Source organism: Antrostomus carolinensis, unplaced genomic scaffold (genome assembly GCF_000700745.2).
Source record: "Antrostomus carolinensis isolate BGI_N321 unplaced genomic scaffold, ASM70074v2 scaffold15871, whole genome shotgun sequence".
Taxonomy (NCBI): Eukaryota; Metazoa; Chordata; class Aves; order Caprimulgiformes; family Caprimulgidae; genus Antrostomus; species Antrostomus carolinensis.
The window spans coordinates 110,546-126,986 of record NW_010292274.1 but is presented as its reverse complement, the minus strand read 5'-3'; the positions used below and the strand labels follow the sequence as shown (position 1 = coordinate 126,986).

Sequence of the window (16,441 nt, the reverse complement as noted above, 5' to 3'; positions counted from 1 at the left end):
CTTGCCACAGTCATTTTTAGGATAAAAATTCTGCTGATGTTAGAGAAGCTAATATAAGGCAAGCTATATCTACCATAGAGGGATATTCATTTACATTTCCTATTAAAACTGAAGTATACCAGCACCTGGCTTGTTCAGGAGCACGCACAATGGGAGAAATAACGTTGTAATCCCACCTGTATAGAAGCTGTGCAGACACACAGACAGGAGCACACCTGGGTGCTTTGATTATCCACTGCTGCTCTTTCTAATCAGAGTGTCAATATTCTCTTTTTCTTTTTTTTTCTTTTTTTGTTTTTTCCCTTTTTTTTTTCTTTTCTTTTTTTTTTTTTTTTGCCAGAAGGAGGAACGTGTGAAGTTATAGCAGCACACAGATGCTGTAATAAGAATCGAATTGAGGAAAGATCACAAACAGTAAAATGCTCCTGTCTACCTGGGAAAGTGGCCGGGACTACAAGAAACAGACCTTCCTGTGTTGATGGCAAGTAGCTCCTCCTGCATATACATGTCTCTGTTTGTATACCATCCAGTAAATAGTTTTAAGTCTATAGATTATGCATAGGAACTTTCTTGTGTTCTCTATTTAATGAAACAGAAAAGTCTATAAGTATAATCATGCATTTACACCACCTTGCCTGCTGCTTTAGCGTATGGTTCTGTGCATACGTGTCACATTAAGATTTACTCACAAAACCAAGAGTATAGCATTCAATACAGGTACTTAGAGAAGTATAACAGATTCTGTGGCAGGATCAAGCCTTTAATAAATAAATGGACAAAATTATCCCTTGTGTCACTTCACAGGGCCCTCCTGCTGCCACATTAGTTTTGTTTCATAAGTATTTTGAAGGATAACAGCCGTTCGTTTTGATTTAATTAGCCATTTGAAAAGTCAGTCACACAAAAAAAGATAAATAAATGAATCCTGTGGTCTCACCCTGTAATAAACACTACAGAAAGCTGGGAAAAAAAAAATCTTTGTCTTTTGAAATCACTGGTGTTCTTTCTAGTCATGGGGATTTTTTTGCTGAAGGAAAAACACCATGCTATTTGTGTCTGGATTTCATATCAGGTCTAGCTCCACAGGATGTATTCCTCTCTGAGGCTCCCCTGCCACCGCTGCAGGGTGAAACCGTGCAACAATTGGGAAGAGAGCCGTGGCTTGGAAGTGCTTAACAAAATATAAATCGCATAAGAAGACGGGGAGTAAGTGGTACTAATCCCATTAGTTACCCTTCCCAAACAAACCGCTCTGTGCTGCAGAATCCCTCTGTGCAGCAGCTTTGTGAAATAGAATATCTCGTAAAAATTCCTTGCTGTTCTTTCTGGTAAATATCTGGTGCCATTGTTTATACCACCACACAGCCTAAAGGTGCTCCAGGGGAGGTACAGATTGGATGTCAAAAAGTACTTCACTGAAAGGGTTCTCAGGCACTGGAATTGGCTGCATAGGGAGGTGGTTGAGTCACCATCCCTGGAGGTGCTTAAAAGATGGAGAGATGGGGTGCTCAGGGAGATGGTTTAGTAGTGGACAGGTACGGTTGGACTCAATGATCTCAGAGGTCTTTTCCAACTAGGAGATTCTATGATTCTATGCTTCAAAGAGCAAGGAGTTGTTTCAGTTAGAGTTGAGGTGGGCTTTGTCCTGGGATCTCCTCATGCTTCCCATGTCCAGACTTCCAGGACTGGTGGTGTAGCTGGAGGTTTTGGAAGCACCCCACATTTTCTCTTTGGATCTATCGTTTGGCACACAGCTCCTCAAGTGAGTGACAGAGAGGAGCTGTACAAGCAAACGGTGAGAACGTTGGTTTCTTCTGGGTACCTTTGCTCAATCACATGCTGCAGAGGCACTAGTAAGGAGCAGGGGCTGAGCCAGTTGTAACCCAAAGTTAGTCTGGAGTATTGGTGGGTGTTGTGAACAGGAAGATTGTATAGACAAAGCTCTGAAGCTTGCACATTCAATACCAAAAAACGAGAGATTGGGAGTACCTGGGAGGGGTGAGAACCTCATGTTTTTCTCAGGCAGTATTTGTGGTGTATATGTATCCAGCTTATAAAGTAAAGATAGAAAGAAAATGTTTTATTATTTCAAAAACATTTTCAAATTATTAAATTATGAGGCAGTGGTTCATAGCTTGTAACACTGGGAATGTGATTCAGCTTCTGAACTCATGACTAAAAACACACTATGAATGCACCTGTGAATGATTATGCTTTAATCCACATTCTGACATTCTGTTATTGCCTAATTACCCTGATAAAAAGAAGCTTTTCCTTTTCTGTTAAGCACAGCCATAAAACTGTAGGTGAAACCTACAGCTGGTCTTAACCAAAGATCAGCTGTACAAGCCTTGAAGAATTTCATGTTCTTCAGCAGGTCATGAAAAACAGAGGCACTGGATAGAGCAGTGAGACACCATTAATTCAGATCTCATAATTCTGTTCAGAGAAAAGTAGCTCAAAGAACACTGTGTTAAGAAAAAAAGCTGGGTGCAGGTGTGGACTGGAGCCTAATTGCTCTGTCAGGATTTCAATAAAAAGAACTGTTATTGTCTGGAATTTTGAAAGGAATAAGGATAAAACAATGGCTAATATAAAAGTGCAAAGCTAGTCCCATTGAAGTCACTGGTAAGACTCTCAGTGACTTCAAAGCCAGCAAACGTGAACTACAAAGGAACGTCTTCCCCTTTCAAGTTTGGTTGTTGTAGTCAGCCCATAGCTTCTTTTGTAGATGGCTGGTGAACGGTTCAAAAGCCCAATATGCTGCTCATAAAAATTAATAGAAGGGGCATTTTCTTTGGCCTTTGTTTTATCCCAGACTTTGCTCTGTCACTTTTGACATAGTGACCTGTTTTAAGTCAAAACTTTGACCTATTTAGTGGTTCTGTTCTTGCTAAGGCTAACTCCTAGAACTTCCCATGGGAGTCCCATTGACATTAGTACTTCAACTCACACAAAGATTTGGGATTTGCTCTTTCTTTTGTACATGGGGACATTTCAAAAGGTCATCTACAACTTTTTACCTTCTTTACCTACCATACTGAAAGGATTGAGACCATTTAATCTCACTCTGAGTTTTACACTGTATACAACTTCAAACCATAATCTGTCGGTAAGAAAGGTTGCTTGGGTCCATTAATTAAAAATCCATGGGTGTTGAGGTACAGTAGCATCCTGATACCTGAACAGACTGGTCATCTTTGAGAAGTGACAAGGACTGGGACATCCCATGTTAGCAGTTTGACTCCCATCTGTGGTTGGTCATTGCCTCAAACCATCTCCACCTGATGGCTATTTAGCAGTGTTTATAAAACAAGCTGAACCTCAGTCTTGGCCTGTTTATACCATTGGCCAAACTGTGACTTAATGGGATCAGAATCAGGCTTTTGGTGTTTATTGGTCCAATTTAATCTGAAAACACCTCATCAAGGCTGATGCTTTGACAGTTTGAGTTCATGTTACAGAGGAGAAATCACATTGTCTTCCTCTTACCAGCCATTGCTCCAGGACCTGACTGAGCTGCGTGGGTGGGACTGTGTGGAGAGCTAGCTTTGTTTTCTGTTTAGGAGAGAATGCAATTATACGTAGGAGTCAACTTAACCTTTTTAATAAGTATCAGGGGTGATGAATGGTCCTTTTGTCCTCTTGCTGTGAGATCATGAGTAGCACACCATCATAATACATAGAACCCATGTATGCAGTCCATCTCTTGACAGAGCTGAAATTCAGGCTGAGTACATGTTGTTTGTACTATGAAGGACAGGAAGGTGCTGTGTATTCCCAAGCATCGCTTCCTGCCAAGTCCAGTGAACTTTTTCTTTGGGGCCTCATCTTAAAAAAGTATAGTGAGGCCAGGCTGTGGCAGCCTCAGAAGTTATAAATTATTTCTTGCCACTCATTCAGTAGACACTGTCCTAAAACCTGCCTCAGTCACCGATGAATTATGTAGTAGCGACAGTGAGAGCAAAACAAAAGCCAAATCTTGTCATGAAACAGTGATGCCTGTTCCTGTTTCTTTGCCTCTTCTGTTGCATACTTACTTTCATGATTCCCTTCACTGCTTCAAGTCCTTTATTTTTATTTTTTTTTTAAGGATGGTTTTGAATGCTCCCTTCCCTCCCTACAATTTATCTTGTATGCCACTTGACAATAGCACACACCATGGGCGTCTGTTCAGCTCTCTGTCATGGCTGTTATTATTTCGTCTATTTGCCCAAATACCTCTCAAGAGCAAGTCCCAAATAAATTCACTTAATTTGTGTTACAGCAGCTTGAGAAGGTCCCTTTTTCTGGGGAAAGCATGTCCAGGGGGTCCCCAGTCCTCTGCCTCCAGAGCACAGGGGACCTGTGCAGCTGAGAATGTTACTAACCTACTTCGCAGTGATGCTGTTGGACACAGTGTGTCCACTGGATGTCTGAAGGTACCAGAGAAACTTCTGATCTACTGTCCTGCCCACACACTTCAGAGATGGCCAGGGCCAGCAAATGGCTTGAGTTTGCAGCTCAGACTAGTGTGCAGACCCCTCTAGCTTCACACTTTGATGGACGCTCTCTCTCATTTTACTGTTACTGCAGGCACCTTTTCTATACTCTAGATGTAGGTATGTGAAAATTCTCCTATTTGGAAGTTTTTCATTCCCTGTAAGGGTACACACTTTTGCTTTCCACTGCACTTTGCAGCAGCTACCCACATTCTTTCCAGGATATCATTAAACAGGACTGGTCACAAAGAGCCAGTGTGAAGGAGGTGGGAACAGAGGCCAAGTGAGCCCATGAGGTTACTGAGTAAATATTAACGGAAAAGCTCTGATAATATTCTCTCAGTTCTAATACTTCATATGGTTGCTATAAAAATGTAATAGGAATATAAGATATTTGTAATTTTAATACTGTCACTTTTATACTGTGAATAATGTGCTTTGTACCTTATAATTTCCAGTGGCATTGATCCATTCTGTACAGTCAGTAGGTGGTTATGTCTGTGTGTTCTTCAAGGACTTTGAATAATATATAATTTGTTCATCTATACTGAAGTTTACTGTGTTACAGTCAATGATGCTCTCAGACATACATTTTCTTAATGCTTGAATTTTTGTTCCCTTTTCTTCAATCTTCTTGCAGTCTTTTTTAAACTCTTTCAAGAGGCAACCTCAATATTCCTTGCACAATTATCTGTGAAATTTGTTGGACCACAGAGTTTGGATTAACAGAAAAGCACCTGCACTAGCTTTTGAAATCAGCCACAAAGGGACATTCATGCAGGTTGTACATGTTGCCAGTGCTTTTAGGAAATGAGGTGGTTTTATACTGGTCAAAAACAATGAGGAAAAAGGAAGGTCCTACTAAAATGCTGTGCAGTATCTCTCCCTCTAAATTATTCCTGTAAGAAAGGTCTCTGCAGAGATCTGAGATGATCCGATTCTATGTTGTCTGCAACACAGGATTTGAAGCATAAGCTCTCAGGTGGCAGGACTAGTCTTTTAACCCTCCGTAGTCTGCTGTTGTCCTATTTTATACCAGTCATGCATCAGGGGAAAGGGAAATCACTCACTGATACAGAACAATAAAATGGAATTAATCCAGTATTTCCCTTTCTCCCAGATTGGCTTTGGATCACATCAATTTTCAAATCATTCAGTAATATGTGAAATATTAACATGAGCCTACATACTTCAGATTTCCATTAGTTTGAGGATTATCCATCACTAACCAGCATGTGGCCCTGTGAATTTACATCAGACTTGGTCAGGACAGTATTAACAAACCACACACAAGTCTTTGGGAACACTGTGACTTTTAATGCCTCTCTGGGCCAGCACCTCCCAACTCTCCAGTCATGCTACTGGATGGTTGGTACTACACATCCTCATTTTTCCATGTGCAATAGTGGGAACAGAGAGAGGACAACATTCATCAGCACATAGAATCATAGAATGTTGTGAGTTGGAAGGGACCCATAAGGATTATCAAGTCCACCTCCTGTCCCTGCACAGGACAATCCCAACATTCAGCCCATGTCCCTGAGGGCCTTGGCCAAGTGCTTCTGGAATCTTGTCAGGCTTGGTGCCATGAGCACCTCCCTGGGGAGCCAGTTCCAGTGCTCCACCACCCTCTGAATGAAGAATCTTTTCCTAATGCCCAACCTAAACTTGCCCTGGCACATCTTTCCAACATTTCCCCTCGTCCTATTGTTGGTCACCAGTGAGAAGAGATCAGCGCCTTCCCCTCCTCTTCCCCTGGTGAGGAAGTTCTAGACTGTGATGAAATCTCATCTTTTTAGGGCTGAATAAACCAAGCGACTTCAGCCTCTCCTCATACATCTTCCCCTCTAAACCCTTCACAAGTTTTGTGCCCTCCTCTGGACACTCTCTAGTAGCTTTAAAATCCTTTTTATACTGTGATGCCCAAAACTGCACACGGTCCCTTTGCTGGTGTTTGTTCTCATTTCTCTCACCCAGGACCTGCAAATGAAAAGGTGATACCTGGTATGTCACTCCTTGGGCAGACAGTAAGTGCAGCCACGCTGTTGACATGAGCTAATTTATTTTATTTTTTAAATTATGAGTAAGATACCTACTGTAGAGTGAGCATTCACAATTCAAGAGCGCTGTGTTCCTGCAGTGCAGAGGTGTAGCATATCTCCTCGTGGGTCCCTGAGCTGGTGCTCAGCCCATGCATCCTCCCACAGCACCCGTGTTCACATCGGCTGAGAGATGGGCATGGAAAATATAGAAAATTTCTGTCTCTCCCTGAAGTGAGTGCAGGATTTGAGCCCTGTAGAGTCAAATGAAACACTCCTATTGACTTCAGGTCAGGTCCTTAGTAAATGCTTTGTTAGATGTAATCCTGTATCTATCAGCACTTACATCAAGTGAAAACGGTCCACAGTCACAAAGCCAATAGTTTTCTATTTATCTAATGTGTACTTTAGGTGGTATCACCAGAAAGCCTTTTTTTTTTTTTTTCTTTCACTCTGTGAAAATACTTTCAATCAATTCTTATTTCTTGAAGAAAGGGGGAAAAAATGCTTTTTGAAATCTAAGGAGTCAGCTTCTCATCCCTCTAGCTGTGCTTCGGCCTAGATAAGAAGAGATCTCAGGGTCCCATATTATTAATGCACTGTCTATATGAATAACGAGCAGGCTTGGTGAATTATTCCACACTCCTGGGAAAATCTATAGCCCTGTCCTTCCGCAGCACCACTGGAATTGAGCAGGAGACTCACATTTTTTTTGATTTGGTGAATTCAGATGACTTCATTTGTAAAGAGGAAAAAGAAATGTATCTGTCCATTTAGTAAGCTAAAAAAAAAAATAAAATAAATCACAGCATATCACGTGCACTATTAAAAAAGGAGAGAGAGAAAGAGAGAAGCCTAGCTGGAATATTTTGACTTTGCTTTTGTCCAGAAACACGTCTTCTTGAGATGTCCTTGCAGCCACTCTGAAATTGCAGCCAGATCCAGAGAGGTGCTGACTTCAGGAGGAGCAAAAGCAAAACTGTCAGTGACAACACAGAGTAATTAGTTCATTTACTAAGGCACAGCAGCTCTCATTACCAGTTTGCCTTCTAATCTGCAGGGCAGAGGCTGGACGCAGCAGAGGGGAGGTATGTGCCTGACCCCGCTGATGGTGGGTGAGGTTTTGTGTCAGAGCACAGCTCCTGAACCCAGAGCATCAGTGAGCAACCTGGGGAGAGCAGAGAGGCCACACTCCTCACTGAACAAGTATATGTACAAACATATATATGTGTGTATATGCATATATATATATATATGAATATCTGTGCACATACTGCAGAGTCACCCTGCCCTGGGTAGCACACCAAAGCACCCAGTGCTGTCCAGACTCGTACGTATGATTCTGGAGATTAAGTTACACAGGGGAAGGATATTCAAGGGTCCAATTTGTGGCCATCCTGGGCCAAAGCCTGCAGTGAGGGCATCTGAGAGAGGTGCTTCCCCGTCTCTGGGTGAGGGCTGCATTGTTTGTGCCGCATGCAAACATCTGCCAGGCATTAGGGAGAAGGAGACAGATGATGATGTCTTTCTGGTGTGAAGATGGTGCAGCTAATGAGATCGTCTGACTGTGGGTTTATGTGAGTACATCTCCATCTCAGCTATAATTTATCTCCCTACCTATGTCTTATATTTCTTTCTTTTCCTATTGACATTGCGGTTTCCTGCGTAGCAAAGCAAGCAACATTTTTAATATCAAGCCCATAGAACAGCTGACTAATCCACCTCTGATGGAGTGCAGAGAGCTCACTTAAATCCCAATTTCTGCAGGAAAAACATTATAATTTTTTTTTCTACATTTTAAGAGGCAAAAAAGCCATAAGTCATGGTCCTATCTCCATCTGTGTGAGGGGTGGTCATTTTTCCCAGCTCCAGCTGACAGGTTTCAGTGCCAGCACAGAGGGAGCAGAGCCCTCGCAGCCAAGCAAGGGGCACAAGCAGCAGCCTTAAGGTGAAATTAGAGAACGGCACAGCAACATAGCAGTGTGAAGACACACAGGAACATATAATTACTTCACCTCCACACAGAGGAAAGTCACCTTTCTATAAAATACTTGCAATAAGCCCGCTAGAGGCTAAATGGAAAAACAGTAGGAGTTTTCTCCTCTTATAGGTAACATTAAGTGTTAATCACAGCACTGCACAGAGCCTGGTAAGGGGTTTTGGAGGCAGGGAATGCAGGAACGTAGGGCAGACTGTGCCAGGCACTGCAGGGAAAAAGAAACACAAGGTGAGTGGGAAAAGAGAGCCCAAATTAGAGAAAATTCCCTCACAGGGGTGAAGCTATGGGTAGGACTGTGCAGGCAAGCCCCTTGAGTTCAGGTAGCATAAGGATGAGCCATGCTACTGGGCCAAGCATGGAGAACAAACAAGAGAAGGGGGTTTTGCAGCTTTTGCATATACAGATCTATGTGGATCAGCCTGGATTAGACCCGAAAATGGGCAGCAGCCCCCTGTGACCTATCTGCAAATCTACAGATGGCAGATGTAGGGGAAAAAAAAGCTTCAGTGTTGCTAAGGGAGGCTTCTCTCACAAGAAGCAGGCATCCAGCAATGCTGAGGGAGAGATTTCCAAATGTCAGGAACTAGATGGAAAAAGCCCATCCAAGAAGAGATCACAAGGCTGGGGTGAGCAGCAGTGTGTCAGAGCAAAACAAACTTTGCTTGGGGGAGTAACACAGAAGTAGCTCAGAAGAGTAGGATCTGGATATTTAAGAGGGACTCGTGTAAGACCCTCGATGCATTTGTATCCATCACAGCCACCACAAGGTATGGAATCTTGTCTGTAGCTGCCCTGGATGGCAGCAGCAGGGCAGCAAGAGAAAGAGCTTCACTGTGGAGGGATTTTTAAAAACAGTATCACAGAATGGTTGGGGTTGGAATGGACCTCAGGAGATCATCCAGTCCAACCCCCCTGCCAAAGCAGGTTCCCTACAGCAGGTTGCAGGATGTTGTCAGCTGATACAGGATGTGTGGTGTCTCAGGAGTAAAAAGGTTTAAACCTTTACCCCATGCCTTTAAACAAACACTGGGTTTATCTGTGTCTTGTGTGACAGAGCACACATGTGAAGTCCAAGCTTAATATTCAGAATGCATTCAAAAAGCGGTTTGACACCCAGAGAGAGGTTTTCAGCTGGTGTAAACTGGGTCTTGAAATCCAGACAGACCTGCTAGTTGTACCAAATGAGGACATGGTTTGTTGAGTCTAGGAGAATGAACAGAATGGCAACTGGCTATTAATCCTGACTCACAGTCTTTAAGGTATACATGGGACCAGCATTGAGCTAATCGGGAGCCAAGAGGAGCTTGAAGGAACATTAAGGTCAGATTAGCATCTGTGCTGTATCCCCTTACACCAAATCTTTGCAGTAATTCAGATGATAATCTATCTCTGCCAGGGAAGACCATATTACTAGACAGCTAATTCTACATAAACTCACGTCATACATCTTTTCTGCATCAGATACTGTATTTTCAGAGCACCAGGGCTGTGAAATGCTGCTTATCTACAGGTGTCTTTAGTACAATATAGAAAATACGTGATCAGAGTATTGCAGAGCGCTAAGTCTTCTTTTCTTTCAAAGCTGCCTTCTATCTATAAACACGGAGCTAGTTCACAAGGCTTGAATGTGGTTTGTAGGATTAGGATTTGAACACAAAAGCAGTGGATGATTAAGTAAAAATGGAAAATGCTGTTACAGAGTGTGCTCCCTTTAAATTAAGAGATGAGAACCTGAAGTTATTACACACTGAAATTTTAAAGAGATGACAACCAAATCTTTGTAAGAATACACATCTTTAGTCCTTTTACGGCTGCAGTGAGTTCAAATAAGAGTCACTAATTTAGTACTGACATTGTCCATTGTGTTGAGCAACATGAATTAATCTGGCAGCCTCAACTAAAGGCAGGCAAGTCAACAAGTGTTTAATTTATTTCAGAGAATTGATTATCCATAAAATTGATCACAGACACATTTCCAGTTCCTCCTCTCAGAATACAGCCAGGTAGCTGTAGGACCCAAATTCAAGCACTTTTTCAGCCCATAGTCTGTTCTGGGTAATTTTCATGCATTAATACTGAAGAATTGCCTTACATTTAGGAATCAAATAAGTACATTGCAAGCAAAGGATTTATTTCAAATCTTAGACTTTGTGCCAGGGAAGTGTGCTATTCAGCACATACTTAGCCTGCAGATTTTGGAACAGGTCTCTATACGTAGGTGTCAGAAAGCAGTTTACTAATCCAGTATCTCAAAGAAAGCATTATTTCTTTTGGGGAGTTAAGTGTTTCCATAGACTATTCAGTTTACTACAATAACTGCTCAAGGTTAAGCAAGCACAAGTGCTGATGTAGTATGGCAAAATTCAATAATATTTTTAAAGTGCTGCCTTTCCCTTTTGAAACTATCATACAAAAGACAGTGGTGTGGAAAGGAGCTGTGCTCTACAATTTAAGCATTCTGCCCTGTGTTATTAGTACATAAAATCTATTCTGCAGGCAGATGGATTGTTTTTAATATGTAGTCTTGTGTAATCATTTCCTTTCAATTACAATTCCTAGGCAGTGAGCATCCAGCAGACTTTTCAAGATGCATGTGCATGGTCAGTACATTTTTTAAAATATTTTTTTTTTAATCTTCCTAATGTGCCCAGAACTCACAAACAGCAAGGTGAAACATCAGCACAAACCATCACTCAGGAATGAAATTGAGAAGCAAATGACACTGTCCTAACTGAGCACAATGGCAAATCTCCCATTAACTTAAATGAGAGTAGAAAATATATCTCTCTATTGGTTTTATTATTATGAAATGCCCTCTTCTTTTTCTTCAGACCCCTCCACAAAATACCATCAAATGCAGTTGTATGTAAAGTAGTTATGCAAATATTAAATGAACTCTATTTCCTTTGGATATTTCCCTTCCTCCTCTTGAAAATTGCTAACTGCATGAACACATTTTAAAACAAGAGCACCTGTAGTCTGTTAAATAAAAAAAACCAAAGCCCATTAGTGTAATGAACACCTGTATCGTATTGGTAAGATTGTTATCCAGGGGCACAGATACTTCTTGCTCTGAGGAGGATGAGGAAAAGGAGGGTGACCACTGCTTTGACCCACAGAGCACAGGAATGAAGCAGTAAAGGAGAAAATTGCTATAGTTTTTTACAGGTTGTGTTTCCTCTGCGATTCAGCTCAGTAGCAAAGACTTGGTCTCATTATTGCACTGGTGCTATTAATTTCTCTTTTTTGTCTGGGCATTGTGATGAATTTGGTTCATGCAAATGTCAGGCAGGGAATCAGATGAGGAATTTGGGGCAGAGCTGGAGAAGTGCAATGCTTCTCTGTAGCACAGTGACAGGTCCTTTCCTGGGATGGATGTGCAGTTCTGGCCACTCAGCTTCAAAAAAATTAGGTGAGTTAACTTGGGGGTCCAGGTGGGGAGAAAGGCTTTCGCTGCTCAAGAGAATGGGTCACCTCTATTGAGAGAAAAGAGTTGTAGGGCAGCAATTAAAGGATGAAGGAATATGAATCTGGTGTCAGATCAGTGTGAGCACCAGGAATGGAGAAACGCTAAGAAAACAGCAGAGGATTTAATAGATATAAATTCTCCATCATTAAATGTAGGTTGGAATTTAGAAGAACAGTCCTAAATCTTAGAGGAGGTTGGCAACAGCTTCCCAGTAGGGATGCCAACTAGTTTTGCAGACTTCCAATGTCTTTTGCCATACCCACAAAAGGCAAAGAAATTGGTATTATTTGACATAATAACACTGTAGTATACTGGTGAACAATGGAGGTACTGCAGACTGATGTAAGTCAATAAAAAGAGCTGTAGAACAGACTTATAAGAATTTGTGTGTTAGAGACACAACCAACTGCCTATATTCTTTGTCTTTAATATAGCAAGAATTGATTCAACCTGGCAAAAAAAAATCTTATCACAAACAAATCACATTAGTTTTCAGGCAGCTCCATTTCACATCAACAAAAGAGTGAAGTCTTGGGGGGGGGGGGGTTGTGTGATGGTTTTTGAAATGCAATTTTTGAAAACAAAAATCTTTTGTCAGTATTGTGAATTTATTAATAAAAGAAGGAGGGGAAAAATTGCCAAGCAGATATATGGAAAAGTTTCATTCCATTTTGAAATCTTTAGTTACAGTTTGACTTTATTTGATACAGTGATTTTTTATTATTTAGTTGGTCAACATTGATATCTTTTTTTTTTTTTTTAATCTGTTTATTTACAATAACATGCTGATAAATCAGTTTTAGCAGTGGAACCAATAATTCTCCACTGTAAGTATTGACTTCGATTTTTTTTTTAATCTATTCTATTTGTTGGAGATGGCAATGCTGGACTTCCCTAAATGAGCAATAATGAGGGAGTATCGTAGAATCTATTTCTACTACTCCTCTGAAACAGTGCTTGTAAGTTCTGTGTGGTCATTGCAAAGAAAATCCCAAACAACCCAGCATTTGCAAACACAAATTAGGTAAATTATAGCCTTGCTACCTGGCTTGCATTCTTCAAATGACCCCTGATGCCCACAAGTGGGGATTGGAGCAAAACCTGTCAATTCAAGTTTGCAGATTTCCCAGCTGAGTTTGCTCATTAACACATGGCAGGATGGAAATGATGATCAGAAATGACCTGTGATTACAATGGACGTGGGATAAATGTATTGTGTGTAGTCAGGTTTGGTAAATAGAATGAATGGGGAGGTTTTGAAATTCCTAAAATTTAAATGTAATTACATACCACCCAGATCGATGTGTTACCGTTTACTGGCACCGAAAACCTTTTGAAAGCTGATACAATTTCCTAATAAAAGGAAAAAAAAATTACAAACCAGGTTAGAAGCTTACACTGCAAATGTAGCAACACTTATGCAAAGGCCTTTAGTGAAAACTCCTGCAAGTGTGCACTGTATTGAAAGAGTATATTCCCGAAATAATCAGGGACACTCATCTGTAACAAGCTTTGGGTTAGAGCCTTTCCATGTGAACCACTTTCATTTAAAACTCATTATTTATGGTAAGCATAGCCACACTCTTCATGCATTCTGCATATTCAGTTTTCAAGGCAAAATATAGGAGCTGCACTAGCTTCAGTGCTCTCAGCAGGTAATCTGCCTCCTGCAATATCAAACCTTATGTCACCACCAGTAATAGGCTGAAATAGTCAGAGCCTCATAAGGACTGTGCCTGCCCAGTTCCTATTAAAATTAATAGGGACTGGGCATCCATTCCCTCTAGGCAGCTTTGAAAATATCAGCCAAAATGTAGTTGTAAGTATTAACCTTTAGGAAGTTAGTGTTGGCAGCCTCCCACTGCTCTGTACTAGTTTCCAAAATCAGTCGCTCTTGATGAGGCGTGAGAGCCTCCAGCTCTGGTTAGATGGGACCACGTCCTTGGAGGCTGCTGCTAGTGGGGAGCAGCTGTGGGCGATTCACACCTTCAGGCTGTTTTGGCTGAGAAGATCCTGGGGATTCAGAAGGCAAATTGTGAGGCTGCTCTGCTGTTTGTACCAGGAGCAGCCTGAACTGAACATGATTTTTTTCTTTCCCCCTGATCTTCAGAGGTGAGGAAGCCAGTCCCATAAAGGTCAGTAGAGGCAGTGTGAAAAGGCTGCCCTGACTCTGGATATGATGCAATATGGGAGTCTGGGGCAGAAACACCAAAAATAATACAGAATCACAGAATCGTAGTGGTTGAAATAAGACCACCGAGTCCAACCATAAACCCAACACTACCAATTCCACCTCTAAACCATGTCCCTAAGCACCTCGTCTACCCATTTTTTAAATACCACCAGGGAAGGTGATTCCACCACCTCCCTGGGCAGCCTGTTTCAACGCTTGAATTACAGCCTAAAATATAAATAAAAATATTCATTATAGAAAAAAAACCTGCCGGTGAATGCTTTTATATATTAAACCCTGTAAGGAACTTCTGCCCTGCTGATTTAACCTTCTTTAATTAGGGTTTTTTTCCCCTTTCCTGTCTGTATTTGTAAGGAAAAATAGTCTGGCATTTGAAAAAAAAAAAAGAAAGGGAATTAGAATAATTTATTATTGGATTACTATTAAACCAGTAGAAATAGCAATAGAAATTCATGTTTTTAAACAACCTCCAGGTCTCAGGTCTGTTCCATACAGATGATGACCTGTGAGGAAGTAGTGTTAGAGGAATAAATTGGCTGTGGTTTAGAGTGAAGGATTTCAACCCAGCTAATAAACTCTCCGTAGTGCATGCCTGAAATGTTAGAACAGTAGCTGGAGAGCAAACTGTCCCCTTTTTAAATGTTTTCACCAAATAGTTCTAAAATAACTAAAGTGTAATCAGCGAGCAGGTTGTTCATAGGCACAAAATGCATTCCTAAATCAGATGAAGTGCTAACTGTGAAGCGTTTCCTGGTCTCTGCTTTACATAGGATGAGATAAGAAGCAAATATAACACACTGGTCTCTATTGCTGACCGCTACTAAAAATGCAAGGTGAGAAATTTGCTCTTTTAATTTCAACAGTGCATTATTAGTAGAAATCCTATAAGGACCAACTGGATCTTAATGACTTAATCTCTGCCACCGTCTTGACTGCCAGCTCTGGATTTTGGTGAATACCTATGCCACTTTAGGAAGTACTAATTGTATTTTGCTGAATTTTGCTGCTTTATTCTGATGCTCATACTTTTTTACTTTCCCTTCCTAAATATGACTGTCTAATAGTCATGGACCTGGAGAAATGCATAGCCAGGAACTTTATGAGCCAGCAGTGTGCCTAGGTAACCAAGAAGGCCAATGACAACCTGGCTTGTATCAGAAATAGTTTGGCCAGCAGGATCAGGGAAGTCATCCTTCCCCTGTACTCAGCTTTGGTGAGGCCGCACCTTGAATAATGTGTCCAGTGTTGGGCCCCTCATTACAAGAAGGACATGGAGGTGCTGGAATGTGTCCAGAGAAGCTGGTGAAGGAGCTGGAGAACAAGCCTTATGAGGGAACTCGGGTTGTTTAGTCTGGAGAAGAGGAGGCTGAGGGGAGACCTTATCACTGTCTACAACTACTTGAAAGGAGGATGTAGCGAGGCAGGTGTGTGTCCTTTCTCCCAGGTAACTACTAATAGAACAAGAGGCAATGGCCTTAAGTTGCATCAGGGGAGGTACAGATTGGATGTCAAGAAGTAATTCTTCACTGATAGGGTTCTCAGGCACTGGAATGGGCTGCTGAGGGAGGTGGTTGAGTCACCATCCCTGGAGGTGTTTAAAAGACAGGTAGATGGGTTGCTCAGAGATACAGTTTAGTAGTGGACAGGTACGGTTGGACTCGATGATCTCAAAGGTGTTTCCCAACCAGGCAATTCTATGATTAGCAGAGCTGGCAGATCTCAGAAGCAGCAAAAGGGCCAGCCAGGGCCCTTCTTGGCTCTGCTGAGTCCACAGGTTTTGGGCAGAATTATGGGCAAGGCTTACTGCAGTATCCCTGTGCTCAGGGTATGGATCGTGTGCTTGTCCTGCTAGCTTTTTCTGAAATACTAGGTCTTGCTAAATGTAGCTTTCTGTAGAATATAAATCAGCTGCATTAGTGTAGTGTCCTGCTTGTACAAGCTATTTTGGTTATGTCTACCCTTGTATTTGCTCATTTCATGGTATATACTACAATATGTCAAAGAATGTAGGTGCTGCTGCTCTCTACCACATTTTTCAGCTAAAAATGACATATGCCTGGGATTATTACAGTATTATTTTTGTTGGGTTTTTTTTCACTAAGAAAACAACACCGTAGATGTTGAGAGGTTCTTGCCAAGAGTTTTGCAGAGACCAGGGGGCTATACTTGCACTCCAAAGCCTAACAAGGAACTGCAATCTACTAGTTTATGCTGCAAAACAAGGTAGGAAGCCAGGGAGGGCAAGAGCAGAGGATTCGT

General features: G+C 41.5%; 1 protein-coding gene across 1 annotated transcript in view; it reads left to right on the top strand.

Annotated features, from left to right (window-relative positions):
* Positions 1-340: 340 nt before the first annotated feature.
* The window catches only part of TAFA1 (TAFA chemokine like family member 1), a gene marked incomplete at its 5' end in the record, with an annotated part of 46,293 nt that continues 30,192 nt past the window's right edge, over positions 341-16,441 (top strand). The window contains one exon of the mRNA XM_010176908.2: positions 341-481. Within this exon, the coding sequence (XP_010175210.2) occupies positions 341-481 (141 nt within the window). The remainder of the gene's footprint in view (positions 482-16,441) is intronic.